At 38.9% G+C, this 17257-nt stretch overlaps 1 protein-coding gene across 6 annotated transcripts in view; it reads left to right on the top strand.

The window, feature by feature from the left end:
- The window catches only part of CHD8 (chromodomain helicase DNA binding protein 8), a 57927-nt gene that overhangs the window by 14546 nt on the left and 26124 nt on the right, over window positions 1–17257 (top strand). For 4 of the 6 annotated variants that reach the window (XM_040227134.1, XM_040227136.1, XM_040227137.1 and 1 more), the window contains exons 2-9: window positions 4791–5848; window positions 6738–7109; window positions 7837–8222; window positions 9285–9399; window positions 14404–14586; window positions 14670–14738; window positions 15108–15163; window positions 15824–15941. In XM_040227134.1, the coding sequence (XP_040083068.1) occupies window positions 5006–5848; window positions 6738–7109; window positions 7837–8222; window positions 9285–9399; window positions 14404–14586; window positions 14670–14738; window positions 15108–15163; window positions 15824–15941 (2142 nt within the window). In that variant the 5' untranslated portion in view covers window positions 4791–5005. The remainder of the gene's footprint in view (window positions 1–4790; window positions 5849–6737; window positions 7110–7836; window positions 8223–9284; window positions 9400–14403; window positions 14587–14669; window positions 14739–15107; window positions 15164–15823; window positions 15942–17257) is intronic. The other 2 variants (XM_040227139.1, XM_040227138.1) reach the window with 1 other exon arrangement.

The raw sequence follows: 17257 nt of genomic DNA, 5'->3' as shown, positions 1-17257 counted from the left end.
TCAGAAGGACTCACTTTACCAGCCATGTTTGCCCCAAATGTCCATACTCCTGATTGAGGTGTGAGTGCTTTTTCCTTCAGTAACTGGGAAAACAAACAAAAAAGAGCAGCCACACATTTGGCAGTGAGAATGGTGAAGATAGAGAAAATGGCCTAGGATCTCGATATTCTTGAGGAAATCTCCTGAGTGGCTTCAAGTTAATAGCTCCATTTCTTATGGTCTATGTCCTTCCATCCTGATCCTTTGCTGACCCTAAGTTGTGATTCCATTCACATAGGATGTTTATTTCTCATTTCTTTATAAGACTTAAGACCCTTTGGGTCTCACAGATGTCTCCATGGTGCAGTTTTTAAATCCTTCTCTTTTAAAATTGTATTGACTATCTTCATTTTAAGCCTTCTGATTTATTTTATTTTCAAGAGATCTCTTCAGATTGCTTCTATCTTTTGTTTCCATAGCATGTTTATGTCTGCCTGCCTGCCACTGAGTCTCTTGAAAGGATACAGTTTCCAATAACAAGATGAATACTTTGAAGTAAAATAGTTTGTTCTTTGAGCAGTTAGAGGTTAAGTGGTCATGGCTGGTACTTTGTAAAGATGCAGCCTTCCCCTCCCTCAAAAGGTCATTTGTTGTCGCTGTGCCATTCATCTGTTATCTTCTAAGAGGATGGGCAGTATAGAGGAATCTGTAAGTGGAGAATGGATATCTGAAGGTCAATTTATGTAAGTTTATGCATTAGACAACTGGGCTAATTTTTCTTGCAGTGTTTCTCATCTATCATAAACAAAATGATGAACTTCCTTTTTTGAGAGGCCATAAGAAATCCTATCCCATCACATAAATGTCAATAATCTTTCCAAACCAGGCATGCTGCTTTCTCTGTCCACACCTGCCTGCACTACACCACCACCTGCCCACCCCCCACCCCCCGCCCCGCCATGTTGTCTTTTACATACCCTCACAGGCCAAGAGATATGGTTCAGTTTTATTGAATATAAATAATGTAAACAGTGAGATTGTTTCCATTTGACAAATATAAACTTATAACATTAAAGGTACATTTTCAAACTTCACATACCTTCCATCTCCCAGTTGAGAATCACTGCTTTGTTGAAAGATTTGGGGAGATTGAGATTGAAAAGTATAGAGTAGTATTAAAACTGAGTCCTTTATGATTGGACAGACAAGTTGTTTTTGAAATGGGCAAGGGTACCAGGAGGCACATAAAATAAAAACAGGAGAGCTGGGACTCTAGATTTCTAAGAAAACCCAGAAGAACTATATTAAAGGTGGTAAAGCTGCCAACATCAGTATTTATTTATTTCGAGGGGAAGGAGTAGTTTCTCCTTAAAAAAGAAGGTGAGATGAAGGGCTGTTATGTAAAGAATCTCTCCAGCTTGTTATCTGAAAGTTGTAGATGGATAGCTTTGAATTTTAATCTTAACTGACTAGTTGGTTCTACTTCCCTCGTATCCCACACCCACCCCCCCACCCCACAAGTTTTCTGTCGTTAGTCTACTTGTTAGTTTGGAATTACGGAAAATGTTTAAGTACAGCTATCAGACTGTCTTTTGAACATATGCATATGTTTCTCTTTGGGTCAATAGAAGGTGAAAGCTGGCTTTTCATTCTCAATATGATAAAAGTCTGCTATGATTTCTTTATCTAGGGAGTTGCTTTACTTAAGGTTATCTTAAGGGTTTCATATATTTGACTGCTTAACATTTATTTATTTTTGTTACCAGGATTTGAATTATGGAAAGAGAATTCATGAGGTAGATGAACTTGGTAGAATAGGCCAGATATGGGTATAGCTAGGATGACCCATAAGTAAGAATAGAAGGAGGGAGTAAGAAAGTTGGCAGTACATTTGGAGAAGGCTTATTCTTTTGAGAGTCAAGGACAGATTTAAAGATGTGAGTTAAAAAAAGAAGCTGTAGACTAGGATTAAAAAATTCATATACGATGAATTAGGTCAGGTAGGGGTGAGTTGATGGAATGGAACTGAGAAGTAGTGAGACTTGATGTGTGGCATTGTCAGTGGTGAGATTTTTTAAATTTGGGGGCCTTGACTGAACCAGGAGAAGCAGGAATTTGGCCCCAAAATTGGAAAGGGAGATAAATAAGTACATTGACCTTTAAGAACTTAATACTTGAGTCATATGGAAGTAAGGAAATATTGAGAAGCTGTTAACCTGGTTTTGCCCATTAAAAAATGAGATCTCTCTCTCTCTGTCTGAGACTGGGCTTTTGCGGAGGGAAGAAAGAGCATTTGGGTGAATAAATAGCAAGGAGTCCTGGAAAGGACAGAATACTCCATGGAAGAAAGGCAGGTTATAAACTATTAACCGTGTAAACTTCTAGTCAGTGGGAACTTTCACTGTATTTTTTGTGTGACACCTAACTGTTAGATATTTAGTGTAGCTTCTGACAGTGAATAGGAGGTGAAAAGATAATAGGTAGCAAAGTAGGGCATAACTAGGAAAAGATGATAGAAGTGTTGAAAAATTTTATAAAATTATTGAGTAGATTTTTATTAAATTAAGAAATATTTATAAGTCTTCTGATCACCATTTTGAGTAGTTTTGGGGCAGGCATTAGATAGGAGAGGCTAGGATGAGCTTGTGGAATACTTTAACCAGGAATGGGAAGTGATGCGGACCTTGGTTGAGATGTGAAGGGATACAGTTACTGAAGCTCGAAAGATCTTGTTTAACATTGGTGGAGATGCTCTGTATGGTTTGTAATTTTGAGAAACTGATGTGCCAACTACTGATGAGTCTGTTCTCTTATCTGTGTCTCAGTTTCTGGGCTACTTACCTACATTATATTAATTTTACAGGGATAACTGGAATGAGTTGAGGAAGAGGGAAAAAGGCTTGGGGTTTGTGTGGAAAAGCCTTCAGTCTAGTCTGTTCTGTGTTACTGACAAATTTCTGGTTTCTTCTAAAAGTAGGAGAAATGGTGTTACCAAAGCTTTCCTGGATTGACAAATATTGAAATCATATACAGAAAGCAAATACTACATTTTCATACAGTTACAGGGTGATATACTTAAAACTCCTTGTCTTAGTTTTTCCTTTTTCCAACATTTTATGTAGTTAAAAGCCCCACATGTGGATTTTGTAAACATAGTTTCAGTTATTTGTAGGACAGTTTTTCAAGATAGGAAGTTTTCTACTGTCTCATCTTAGAATCAGGGAATACCAGTTAATTTCTCTAAGAACAGAATAGTTAATTTCAGACACCACAGGCACTTATTTTAATTCATTTCAATTTTTTTGAGTAGCTACTGTGTATGTGATATTCATCTGGCGCTTTAGAGATCCACAGATAATAAGATGTGGTCCCCACCATTCAGGATCTCTTCTGTCTTGGAGAAAGAGGAGCTGGGCCACCATGCAGGGTTGTGCAGGGTGTGCATTGCACATGTTCATCATCATCACAGATAATATGTTTAATATGATAATTTTCCAGCAGATGGCAGACAAGCATCTTGACCAGGCAGCTTTTTATAATTTGCACAAAGGAGCCTCTTGGTCCTTCAGAGGAAATGGACAAGAGACTTATCATTTTAATAAAATGTTAAATATAAGTGCTTTAAATAAGGTGCAGGCACTGTTGTGGGTATTTAAAGAAGGTGAGAGTTTCCTTGGTGGCTCATCAGTAAAGAATCTGCCCATCAATGCAGGAGATGTGGGTTCAATTCCTAGGTGGGGAACCCACTCCAGTATTCTTGCCTGGGGAATCCCATGGACGGAGAAGCCTGGTGGGCTGTAGTCCATGGGGTTGCAAAAGGGTCAGACACGACTTAGCGATTAAACAACAACAACAAAGAAGATGAAGGGACTGGGTCATCGCAAATTGCTCACCTTATGGAGGTGCAGGGCTCGCCTTACTGAGTAGAAGACCTTTGAGGATGTTAAAGATTTTAACTGGAAGAGATGTTTGTGGGGAGGGTAATAAAGATATTCCAGGCAGAAAATACAGCAAAACAGGCAAAGTCATGCAGATAGGAATGTCATTAAGGGAACTGGATTGTCTGTTTGGACTGAAATCTAGGGTATATATAGGAAGTGATGAGCATACAGGACATGATGAGAGTGAAAGTTGGAAACATAAACTGGAACGAAATTGTAGAATTCTTTGACTCTTTTGCCAGAGAAGGTTTTGATCTTAAATATGAGAAAGCGGGGAGGGGACTTCATAACAGAAGCACAATGTATAGGTTCACTGATGGGTGAACTAAAGTCTGTGAATCTTCCTGAGTAAAATTATATTATAAACTTAGCGAGATTACCCAGTAAGCTTGGTTAAAGGTGTTTATTTTTGCTAGTAGTAAGTAGAAGTATCGGAATTATAAGGAAAAGTTACAAAATCCAGTATATCCAAAAGCCTCTATCTGTATTCACTGAAGTATTGCTGATATATTGTTCATTTCTGTCAACTTAAGAATCTGAAATAGAAAGTGAATGAATGTTACATTTCCTGTTCTGTACCTAAGCTTGATAATTGTGTAAAGAAATGGACGGAGACAGTGAAATGATCTTGACAGACAGAAGCTTCAAAGTGTGTAGGTGTAAGAGCCCCAAAAAGGGGTTGGCTTATTTCTTTTTTTCTCTTTTGGTTTCAAAGCAGAAATATGGATGTTCTTTCTGCTGTGTCTCTGTCCTCAGCTTACCTCACATTTCCCTCTTCTCTTACTATTTTGATGCTATTTGATATTACGGGTAGATATTTTCCCTGAGGTCACCTCCTTTGCTTACTTGTCATTTGTCTTTCTACAACAGGAGTTCCATCATCTTCCTCTGAAGACCTAGCCATCTTGCTCCATGAAGGTCAGGACAGTCTGACATGCACTTGTTTCTTGCCTCTTTACCTGAAGAGTAGTCCTCTTCCATTGTGTACATTTTTTTCTTAATAGGGGAGGGGAGGGGAGAGCCAGTACCCCCCCTCCCCTTCCCTCCTTAAACCTTGGGGAAGTAACCCCCATTGCTTTCCCAAGATGGCAGACCCCATCATGGATCTGTTTGATGACCCAAATTTATTTGGCCTGGACTCTCTGACTGATGACAGCTTCAATCAGGTCACACAAGACCCTATTGAAGAAGCCCTTGGACTGCCAAGCTCTCTGGACTCCTTGGATCAGATGAACCAGGATGGTGGAGGTGGTGATGTGGCGAATTCATCAGCAAATGACTTGGTCCCCCCACCAGAGGAAACAGCCCCCACAGAACTTCCCAAAGAATCAACAGCTCCAGCTCCAGAATCTTTAACCTTGCATGATTATACCACTCAGCCCGTCAGCCAAGAGCAGCCAGCCCAACCTGTCTTACAGACAGCAACGCCAACATCAGGACTTTTGCAGGTCTCCAAGAGCCAGGAGATCCTGAGCCAAGGGAATCCTTTCATGGGTGTCTCTGCCACAGCTGTCTCCTCCAGTAGTGCTGGAGGACAACCACCTCAGTCCGCCCCTAAGATTGTTATCCTTAAAGCCCCACCAAGCTCCTCAGTCACTGGTGCCCATGTGGCACAAATTCAGGCCCAAGGTATCACCAGCACAGCTCAGCCCCTCGTGGCTGGCACAGCCAATGGTGGAAAAGTCACTTTTACCAAAGTGCTAACCGGCACTCCCCTTCGACCTGGTGTTTCCATTGTCTCTGGTAATACAGTGTTGGCCGCCAAGGTCCCTGGGAACCAGGCTACTGTTCAGCGCATTGTCCAGCCCAGCCGACCAGTAAAGCAGCTGGTCCTACAGCCAGTTAAGGGTTCAGCTCCTGCTGGAAACCCTGGGGCCACAGGGCCCCCACTGAAGCCTGCAGTTACACTGACCTCTACACCCACCCAGGTGACTTGAGTGAAAGGGGGAGGTGAATTTTGGTTTAGTAGCGGGCCCAGCAACTGTGTGAGAGCAAGCACATGAGAGCTGTCTCTAGGAAATCTGCTTAAATTCCGTCTTTACTTTTTATCAGTTAGTGTTGATAGCCACGTTATTTGTTACTTAACAAGGTGAAAGCAGTTAGTGTTAATGCATTTTTTGAGCTCTTACTACATATTTACACTGTGCCTAGCTGGTGCTGAACAAGATAGACACAGTCCCTGTCCTTACAGAGCTCACCATCTGCCAGGAAATACAGACCTTAAGGAAGAACTCACAGTGGTGGATGATACAAAGTTATACGAGTACTATAGGATGCAATGGGAACAAAGAATCATTTTTGAAAAATATGTGTATTTATATTTGCAAGACTTACAGAAACTATGTGTATCTTTCCTGTTCTTACTAAGATTGTCCTCCTCCAGCTTTGCCCAGTGAAAAGACTTGTTTCTTTTATAAGATAATAAAGACTCTAGCCTCTGAATCAAGGGCCAGAAGAATTTGGAGGAGGGGAAGACAGTGTTCAGATAAGTAGGGCTGGTGAAGAGAAGCTCTGAGGAGGTGGATTTTAGTTCATTGTAAAGACTTTTATTCTAATAGGTTTCCAAAAAATGGAATGACTGCCTTAGAAAATAGCAAACCTTTCAGCAGTTTTTCAAGAATAGACTTGGTACCCACTGGGCAGAGGTTATAGAAAAGATTTATCAGGACAGATAGGAAGATGAACAAAGGGGATTGTACTGTCTTTTCTGACCCTCAGTTTTTATAATTCCAGGATGAGGAAAACTGGTGTAAATACTAAGAGGTCTACCCTTCTTTAATGTCCTACCTCTCTTGCAATTTCCTCTCTTCACTCTAGGGTGAATCGAAACGCATCACACTGGTCCTCCAGCAGCCACAGTCTGGAGGTCCCCAAGGACACCGGCATGTCGTGCTAGGGAGTCTACCAGGCAAGATAGTGTTACAGGGCAACCAGCTAGCAGCCCTGACTCAAGCCAAGAATGCCCAGGGGCAGCCTGCCAAAGTAGTAACCATACAGCTGCAGGTGCAGCAACCACAGCAGAAAATCCAGATTGTACCACAGCCTCCATCATCGCAGCCACAACCCCAGCAGCCACCCTCCACCCAGCCAGTGACTCTCTCCTCTGTGCAGCAGGCTCAGATAATGGGACCAGGACAGGCCCCAGGACAGAGACTTTCAGTACCCCTCAAGGTGGTACTTCAGCCACAGGTGAGACTCAACATGTTGAGCTAAGAAGGCAAACACGCTCTTAGTCCCCTGATGTTATCCTCAGCAACCACTCACTGTTGAATGTGGGGCCGGTCTAGATTCATATCTCTGAAGTGAGATACAGGCTTTTCTTTCTTTCACCCATGGGAACCTTATTTTAATTATATCATGAAAAGATTTGAGGGTTATTGTTGGGTTTGGGATAAGAGATGATTTGTCTAGTATTTGTCTTTAAATTGTTTTATTTACAATCTTTCCTGATATCCTTGTGAAATGAAAATGACTGAAAATAACCCCTCATCTGAAAGATAAATAGGCTTGAAGAGGTCAAGTGCTTATCTATCATTCCTCCCCCTACCCCCACCCCACCCCCCACCACCCCCAGGAAGATAAAGGTAGGACAAGAATGGAATTTGAATTTTCTTACTAGCCTAGACACTAGTGTTGTCTGTATTGTTTGGAAATTTCATTGTGGGATGAGTATTGACATTAGAAACATGGCTAAAGAATATAGAAGGTTAATTTGGCACAATTGCCTTTTCTCATCCCCATCCCACCAAAAAATTACTTTAAAAAAAAGCGTGCCTCTAGATTCAGTAAGATTTGATGAGTCTTATTCTTAAGGAATTAAGAGAACTAACATTTCCAGCCTGTGTGCTTTAGGGCTGTTTTATTCAGGTTGTTTAGCTATAAGCATGTTGAAATTGTAGTGTCTTTATTTCTATAGGCCGGCTCTTCCCAAGGGGCCTCCTCTGGGCTCTCTGTAGTTAAAGTTCTCAGTGCCAGTGAAGTGGCAGCTCTGTCCTCACCAGCAAGTTCTGCTCCCCATACTGGGGGCAAGACAGGAATCGAGGAAAACCGTAGGCTGGAACACCAAAAGAAGCAAGAGAAAGCAAACCGGATTGTAGCAGAGGCCATTGCGAGGGCCCGTGCTCGGGGCGAACAGAACATACCTCGAGTCCTGAATGAGGATGAGCTGCCCAGCGTCCGGCCTGAGGAGGAAGGGGAGAAGAAACGCAGGAAGAAGAGCAGTGGGGAGAGGCTCAAGGAAGAAAAGCCGAAGAAGAGCAAAACATCTGGTACCTCCAAAACCAAGGGCAAGAGTAAGCTAAAGTGAGTGCCACCGTTTGCTGTTGTGATGGGGTCTTTGGGGAGAGTGCATACATGTTTAAATTCCTATTTTTAAATTCATGCTGTATATAGCAGCTACAGAGTTCAAGGGGATGTGTCATAGAAAATAATAAGTCCTTTCTCTTCTCTGTTCCAAGTGAACATCAAGGCCTGGGAAAGACAGCCAGTCTTGAGTTAGGAGTTTTGTGTAAAAGCTGTATTCTTGATTTTGTATCACTGTAGTGTGAAAGACTTCTCCCTAGCCCCCTACAACCCACGCCGGTAAAAGAGCTGCTGCAGACATAGCTGCCCTGTTCTTGCATTTCATATGTGAACTGGAGAAGATTTCAGCAGCCACTGTCAGCCTTAAGCAGTCTTGACAGAGCCACAGCTTGCCACATAACTCTTGCCACAATTGAGTGTGCTCTCTTCCTTCCATGTCTTGTAGCTTCACTCCTTTCTCGCTAGCTTCTACTCCCTGAGATGCTTCAGGCTTTGTGGTGTAATTATAATAATGCTCTATATTTGTACAGGGTTTTTTAGCTTAAAAAAGCAAGTTTCATGTCTGTTATTTTACTTGATCTTCAACAGCTATCATGCTAGGTTTTATCATCAGTGTTTGCTAGTTAGAAGACTAACGCCGAGCTAGTGAGAGAACTGGAACTGAAATGAGGCCTTGTAACTCTTAGTCAGGAATTGGTTCTGCTGTGTTATGCTGCCTTCATTCAGGTATTCATGAATACAGTGGTAGCAAAAATTTGTCAAATCTGGTGTAAAAGCCAGCTGGTAGTTTAGAAACCCCCAAATCTTTTTTTTCAAACACCCTACTCAATAGTTATGTGTCCCCAGACTGAATATCTAGAGCATTGGAGAAGGAAATGGCAGCCCACTCCAAGCCTGGTGAGCTGCCGTCTAAGGGGTCGCACAGAGTTGGACACGACTGAAGTGACTTAGCAGCAGCAGCATGCCTGGAGGTTTCATATGTGATAGGTTAGATTAATTGTATTTTCTATTCCTAAATTTTCCTTGCCTTCACTGTAACTGAATTTGGTTTTTCCTTTTCAGCACCATCACTCCTGTGGTGGGTAAGAAGCGAAAACGTAATACCTCATCTGATAATTCAGATGTAGAAGTCATGCCCGCACAATCACCCCGGGAAGATGAAGAAAGCAGCATTCAGGTAAAAGAATCCCTAAAAAACTTCATGAAAAGATCCTGTTTACTTCTTTACAGGCAGACCAGGAATAGATAGTGAGAGACCATAAGACTATGCATATTTCAACAGCTTTTCTAAACCAGAGGTAGGCAAAAAAAAGTAAAAGAGGCAAAACCTGGTCATGGTCGTGGCTTAAATTTTATTTATTTATGTTTTTTAGGCAAAACGTGTATTACTCTAAAAATGCATATTACTCTACAGTAGTCATTTTCTCAAATTCCAGTGTTTCAGAGACTAAGCAGATATGCAATTATGCTGCAATTGTTGTTTTGGGTATGTTAGTACTTTGGTCTTTCTTAGAACAGTCCAGCTGTCCCTTGTGCATTACTTAACACTTCAGGGTTTTGACTCTGTGAACTGGGGAGCTTAAGGCGCAGTGTTTTTGCTACCTTTTAAAGATGAGAAACATTGGGAAGAGAATAAAAAAAGCTGGATCAAAAGAACTTTAGTCCTCTGTCTCTGTGGCCTTATGGTACCATCTTTGACTTTAGTTTCCAACCATGGAAAGAAGAAGCTATTAATGATTCAGGATACCCATAGTACTTCTGAGTAGCTCTAATGGGTCTGGCTAGTTTACTTAGCTCTATCTAAATTCCTTATCTGAAAGTGGAGGTTTGGACTAAACAAACCTCAGGTCCCTCACTAGCTATCAGTACTTTATAAATGTCTCCCCTCTTCTTTAATATATATTCACTGCATTGACAAACTGAGACTTGAGTTTTTCTGGGGGATATTAACGTGAGGATAGGACAGACATTTTTGAAATGGAGAGTGAAGCAAAAGCTAGATTTAACAGACATTAAAGTATATTATGCAATTATAATTACCAAGAGTTTAAAGAAGAAATAGCAGAGTGAAAAATAACAGTCTAGAAACAGATCCAGATAATTTTGAGACATTAGAATGTGAATTAAAAGGCCATTTAAAATCAGTGGAGAGAATTGCGTGGTGGTCCAGTGGTTAGAACTCCACACTTTGATTGCTGAGGGCCCGGGGCTCAATCCCTGGTCAGGGAACTAGGATACTGCAAGCCACCAAGGATGGTGCAGCCAAAAAAAAAAAGAAAGAAAAAAGATAATAAAATCAATGGAAAGAAAGATTATTTAACACATTATGTTAGGATGACTACTCATTTAGGAAGAAATAAAACTGGATTTCTTACATTACTCTTTAAGAAAAACAAATTCTAGTTTAATCAAAGGTCAAAATGTAAAAATTGAAATCATGGCCCTTTATAAAACATGATTGAGTTAAGGAGGGTATTAAAATTTCCAAGTCATAAAGGGAGAGATTGATATATGTACTATATAAAAACTATGTATATGTAGCAACAACGAAAAATGCTCTAAATAGCATAGTGTTTAAGACCAAGACCATTTCTTGGGTTCTCATGTTAACTCTAGTATTTGCTAATATTGTCACTTAAGGCAAGTTTACTTGACCTTGTGGTGTCTCAATTTCTTCATCTCTAAAGTACAGATAGTAATATCTACTAAGTAGAGTTGTTAGGATTAAATGTAAATGTTTACAAACCATATAGAAGAGTGTTTAGGTAAGAGAGCACAGTAAGAGTTAGATATGTTTGTTAAATAAACAGTTAAATAAAGTGTTATATAATCAAAACACCAAGTGAGTATGGCAGAAACTATCACAGCATTTAAAGTAATTATCCTCCAATTAAAAATAAAATTAAAACACAAACTGTAGGCAAATCTTTGTAATACAAGAAATAAAAGAATTAATAAAATTTAAAAAGTGGTATATTAATTTGCTAGGGTTACCATAACAAAATACCACGGACTAGATAGTTTAAACAACAGAAATTTATTTTCTTACAGGTCTGAAGGCTAGAAGTGCAAGATCAGGAGGTCTGGTTACCTCCGAGGCCTCTCTCCGTGGCTTGCAGAGGCCGCCTCCTCACTGCCCCCGCATGATCTTTGCTCAGTGCGTGCGTCCCTGTTGTCTCTGCGTGTGGCCAGATTCCCTCCTCTTTTAAGGGCCCTGATCCAGTAGTGCCCACCCCAACTTAATCACCTCTTTAAGGCCCTGTCTCCAGACAGTCACATTCTGAGGTACTAGGGGGTTAGGATTTTAATGTCAGAATTTGAGGAAACACAATTAATTGACCTAATTGTGTTTCCTCAAATACCAGTCTTGGCAGTGGAGGCCTCATAATTCCACTTCCACTCAATGTCAGTATTCCATACCTATTCTTCTGTACTGTGCTTTTTTCTCTAACAGTATATCTTGAATATAGTTCTTTATTAAAAAAGATAAATCTAACCCATTCTTCCTCACACTCTTTTTTTATTATGAAAAATTTGAAATATACACCAAAAGTAGAGAAATTATTTAATGAAGCCCCACGTTCCATCATCCCAGAAGGTTCCCTGGTACCCTCTTTTCTGTCAGTTCACCATCCTCTCCCCACCATCTCCCCATAAGCAACAATTGTGCTCATTTCTGTTAACCATAGATTAAACTTAGCCTGTTCTTAAACTTCATGTAAATGGAATCACATAGTATATATACTCTTGGGTCTCACTTTTTTCAGCATAGTGGTGTTCAGAATTATTCATGTTGATGTATCAGAAGTTCATTCCTTTTTTTTTTCTTGAGAAACATTTTACTTTAGGAATATACCACAGTGTTTATTCATTCTGTTAGACATTTGGTTTCTTCAGTTTGGAGCTGTTTTGAGTAAGGATGCAGTGGACAGTCTTAGTACACATGCTTTGTGGACATAGGTTTTCATTTCTCATAGCTAAATAGCCAGGAGTTGATAGACTATGGGGTAGTTAAACATTTGACCTTTTAACCTTATAAGAATCTGCTGCCTTCTGAAGTGATTGTCATTTTACACATGGACCAGCAGTGAGAGTTCCAGCTCCTCATCTTCACTGTTCATTCTTGTCCGTCTACCCCATTCTTTTTATATAGTTCTATAGTGTTCCTTTTTTTGACTGTAGCATGATTTGTTCAGTCCAGCCCCTGTTGGTGGGCATTTGGGTTTTCTCTGGTCTTTTACTACCACAGATAATGCTGACAGAGATTTGCTATTCTTTGTTGTTGTTGCTTAGTTTCTAAGTTGCGTTTGACTCTTTTGCGGCCCCATGGACTGCCAGGCTCCTCTGTCCATGGGATTTCCCAGGCAAAAATACGGGAGTGGGTTGCCGTTTCCTTCTCCAGGGAACCTTCCTAACTAAGGGATTGAACCCACGTCTCCTGCATTGGCAGGCAGGTTCTTAGTAAGCCACCAGAGAAGCCCACAGAGATTTGTATACATGTACAGATTTATCTGTAGGATAATATCTTTGAAGTGGAATTGTTGGGTCAATGGATATTGTCAAATTTTGTTATATAGAAATTTTCTTCATGCCAGTGTGTACTCTCACCAGCAATGTATGAGTTCCTATTTCAAATATTTGATCAAACTCAGATTTTTGCCTCTCGGTTAGATGCAAAAAAGAAAAAGTTTTCAGTTGTAACAATTTTATTGTGAATGTGAGCATCATTTTACATTGAAAGCCATTCATGTTTTTTTCCTACAAAAATTGTCTATTCATGTTATTTGCTCATATTTCTATTGTATTGATTTTTTTTCTTAGTTATAAGATCAAATTGATCAGTTACTTTATCAGAAATACCTTTCCTACTCCAGGATTATTTAAAGAAAAAAATTCTTCCACATGTTTTAGAAATTTTGTCTTTTTTTAAACTTTGAAGTTATTCAGTCTTTTTGTTTGGCTAGTGGTCTGTTTTCAATCTCATTTATAGAATAATCCACTTTTTCCTCACTGATTAAAAATACTATTTTTATCATGTTCTAAATCCACCTAAGTATTTTAATCTATATTTGGACACTATTTCATTGATCTGTTTATCTCCTCCTGGAGAGGTACCAAGCTGTGTTAATCCTTATAGCTTTATACTGGCTTTAACATTGGATAAGGCCAAGTACACCTTTTCATATTTTTATGGTTATTCTTAGATGTTTAGTTCTCTGTTGAATTTTAGAATCAGCTTATCTAATTTAAAACTTCTGTTAAATTTGTTTTTTAAATTTTTGTGATTGGGGAGGTTATAAATATTTCATTATTTCTTACTAAATTTAATACTTAAGATGATCTTTTTTCATAAAAAGACTTTTCTTTTATTGTATTTTCTGGCTTAGTCTATGTAAGAATGCCATTGATTTTTTAAAATTAACTTTATGCCAAGCAAATTTATCAAATCAATTTTAGTACAATTGATTGTACTAAATTGTACTACTAACTACTAAAATTGAATTTAGAAATCAAATCTTCTAATGACTCATTTGGTTTTGGATTTTCCAGGGGTTATAATCATTACTGAAAAATAATTTTTTCTCTCCATCCTTCCTAATTTTTATCATGAGCTGTACCTATTACTGAGATTATTTAATTAAATTTTGCTCAACCACTTGAAAGATTGAGGTAGATCTGAAATTCATTGATATGGAAAACATCTCCAAGAAAAATGTTAACAAAAAGTAAGCAGCAGAACAGTATGTGCAGTATGATCCTATTTGTTAAACAAACAAAACTTTAGAACTAAAACAGACAAACAGTTAGAAACAATGTTTTTGTACCAGTGGACTCCAAGGTTGCTCCTGGTGTGAAGTTCATTGCACCCTGCAGGTAGAGAGTTTAAAGAGTTCTATTTTAGTTTTTCAGAGCCTCTTGCCAATAGTACCCAGGTTACTTTCAGATGGATTCTGATACTATAATGAAAGAATTCAGGAAATTAATATTTACTCACTACGTAGAATAAGTTACATGGTTTAATATCATACAATTTGATAAATAAGCTCTTTACCATCTTTTGGTTTGATTTTTCCTAGGGAATTTGGAGTCAAATCTAAGTACATGACTATAGTCAAATAGTTTTAAAGGTTTTCTGTTTGAGAGACCTAAGCAGTTATTTTGACTGTTTTTGCCCCTGTAGAAGAGACGCTCGAACCGCCAAGTTAAGCGGAAAAAATATACAGAGGATCTGGATATAAAGATCACAGACGATGAAGAAGAAGAAGAAGTGGATGTAACTGGTCCAATCAAAACTGAGCCTATCCTTCCTGAGCCAGTGCAGGAACCAGATGGCGAGACTTTGCCTTCCATGCAGTTCTTTGTGGTAAGCTGAGAACTAAGCAATTTGAGATGTGTGTCTTGCTGCTCACAATCTCTTTGTTTGACTGACTGCATCTTTTCCTGCAGGAGAATCCCAGTGAAGAAGATGCTGCCATTGTGGACAAAGTGCTTTCTATGCGTATTGTGAAGAAGGAGGTGAGGCCTATTTTCCATGTTAGCCCATAATTCTATAGTTAGACTTTATGTAATGAGCACCTTCGGATGTCAGTTTATATTGCTACAAAGTAGTTACAAGAGATAGCGGAGAAAAGTTAGGTGGAAAGTAAGGACTGTCTTATTGCCCCTTCTTTCACTTACCTGCTTAAGTCCAGAAAGGGCTTATTTTCTCCAGCTATCAGGCTTCCAGCATTGAAATGCCAGATTAGGTTCTTTAATCCTTTAGTCAGTGATATATCCTGGAAGATATATATTTTATTCTTGGTATGGAAGTCTACCACGTGTATTAAAATTAAGGAGTCTCTTTGACAGATAAGTTGTTAATAACTGTAATTTTTTTCTTCCCAGCTTCCTTCTGGACAGTATACTGAAGCAGAAGAATTCTTTGTCAAGTACAAGAACTAGTACGTGATCTGTGCAAAAAGCTTTTCACCCCAAATTCCACGGGGTTGTAATAAGTTCTCCTGTATAGTCTGTCCTGGTTGGGAAAGTGTCCCTTTTTTAAAAAAATAGTTTTCCTCACCCAAATTGTTTCCAGTGAGGAAAATGTCTGTTCAGAGAGAGGCTCAGAAATTGACTGATTAATATTTGCCTACAGAAAAGTGGGGTAAGGGTGGTTCCTGATAAAATTCCTTGTAATCCTGACATTAAGACCTTGCTACTCAGTGTGATCCATCGACCAGCAGAATTAGCATCATTTGGGTGCCTGCTAGAAATGTGAGCTTTCGGGAGGTGGGAGGGGGGTTCAGGATGGGGAACATGTGTACACACTTGGTGGATTCATGTTGATGTGTGGTGAAACCAATACAATATTGTAAAGTAATTAGCCTCTAATTAAAATAGATAAATTTATATTTAAAAAAAAGAAATGTGAACTTTCAAGCCAACCCTAAACTAAGTGGTTGGTGTACAAAATCAACTTTAAGAGGCACTGATCTAAGAGACCATCTCCCCATTGAAGCAACATACTCTTAGGTCTGCTTTTGGCTAATATCCTCATCTCAGACACTAGCTTACCAGTTCCACTTTCTCATACCATGGCTGACGATTTCCATCTCCTTTAGCTCCTATCTGCACTGTGAATGGGCTACCATCTCCCAACTGGAGAAGGATAAGAGGATCCATCAAAAACTAAAGCGCTTCAAAACAAAAATGGCTCAGATGAGACACTTCTTCCATGAGGTAATTAGGGATAGGTATTGCTTATCATTTATTTCATAAAAGCATAAATTTCTGAGGTTATCCCTGACTGATTGTTCAAAAGACTTATAGTTTAGTTGCTTTATATATATGGGTATATAAGTTTCATTTCGATCATTGGACTCTCCTTATTTAATTGCCCTATGCTTTGTTTTACCAGGTCTAAATATGGTCTTTTTATAAGTTATAGAATGTTTTGAAATTGAGTTGTTTGATATCATGAAGTATTTTCAAAACGGATGATTAACTCTCTGGTCCACTTTAGGCATTCTTCTCCCTCTATTGTCAGTCTTTAGCAACTTATGGTATCTGTAGACATAAGCAACCATGTCATTAAGAGGGAGCATTTATTTTCTCAAATTTCTAATCCAGTATAACTAAAAATAGTGATAAAGGAACTTTAATATCTTACATTTGGTGTTACTACTAGTTAAGTACTGGAGCATCTGTGAGACTCTCTTGAGCTGTATTTTAACACTTCATTTTTCTTTGAAAACTTTTTGTACATATATCTTTTCCAAAATGGGATTTTTAAAATCTGTATTTAATATATAATACTAAGTGCCTTGAGAAAAAGAATTCTTTTTCAAAGTTTCTTAAGACCTAAAGAGGAAGAGGTCTAATAAAAAGACTGAAAGAAGGAATAATGTATAGCTTCAGCAAAAAAAGGCCAGTTGTGGCCATATTCATCTGATGAAGCTATCTTTATATCACCAGATTTATCAATAAGTGAGGTATTTTCCACATCACTTGGAGAGAGCAAGTAGGACCATGTAGGTTTTATAATTTCTTTTTATATGAAAATAAAATAATGATTGGGTTGTGGAGGTTTTTGTTGTTGTTGTTGTTGTTGTTGTTTTGGCCTATGTTCTTTTAAAGCCTAATTTGTGAAATGTACAGTGAAACTGTAATCCCATTTCAGCTGATACTGTATATATAATTTGTGGCCATTGAGCCAAGCTCTGCTAACTGACTTGTGTGCCAGTCAGATTTGCCTTTATAGGTAGGTCATTTAGCCAAATCAATCACTCATTTATTCATTATTTTATGTGCTAGTCACTGCGGTTAACAGATCACGCATGGTCTGTGTTCTTATATAGTTCACTGTCTAATGGGGAGGGAGAGAGAGATTTTAAAATAATTCAAATTGTGATAAGTACCAGCAAAGAAGGAGCATAGGAAGACATTAAAAAATGCTTGCTTTGGATAATCCGGGAAGGCGTCACTGAGAATTGAATTATGAATAGAAGTTAGCAAGGCCATAAACACCTGTAAATAGTACCCCTGGCACAGGAAGT

The sequence above is a fragment of the Oryx dammah genome, unplaced genomic scaffold (genome assembly GCF_014754425.2).
Source record: "Oryx dammah isolate SB20612 unplaced genomic scaffold, SCBI_Odam_1.1 HiC_scaffold_26, whole genome shotgun sequence".
NCBI lineage: Eukaryota > Metazoa > Chordata > Mammalia > Artiodactyla > Bovidae > Oryx > Oryx dammah.
The sequence above is the reverse complement of the archived record's forward strand: the minus strand, read 5'-3'. Positions and strand labels throughout refer to the sequence as shown.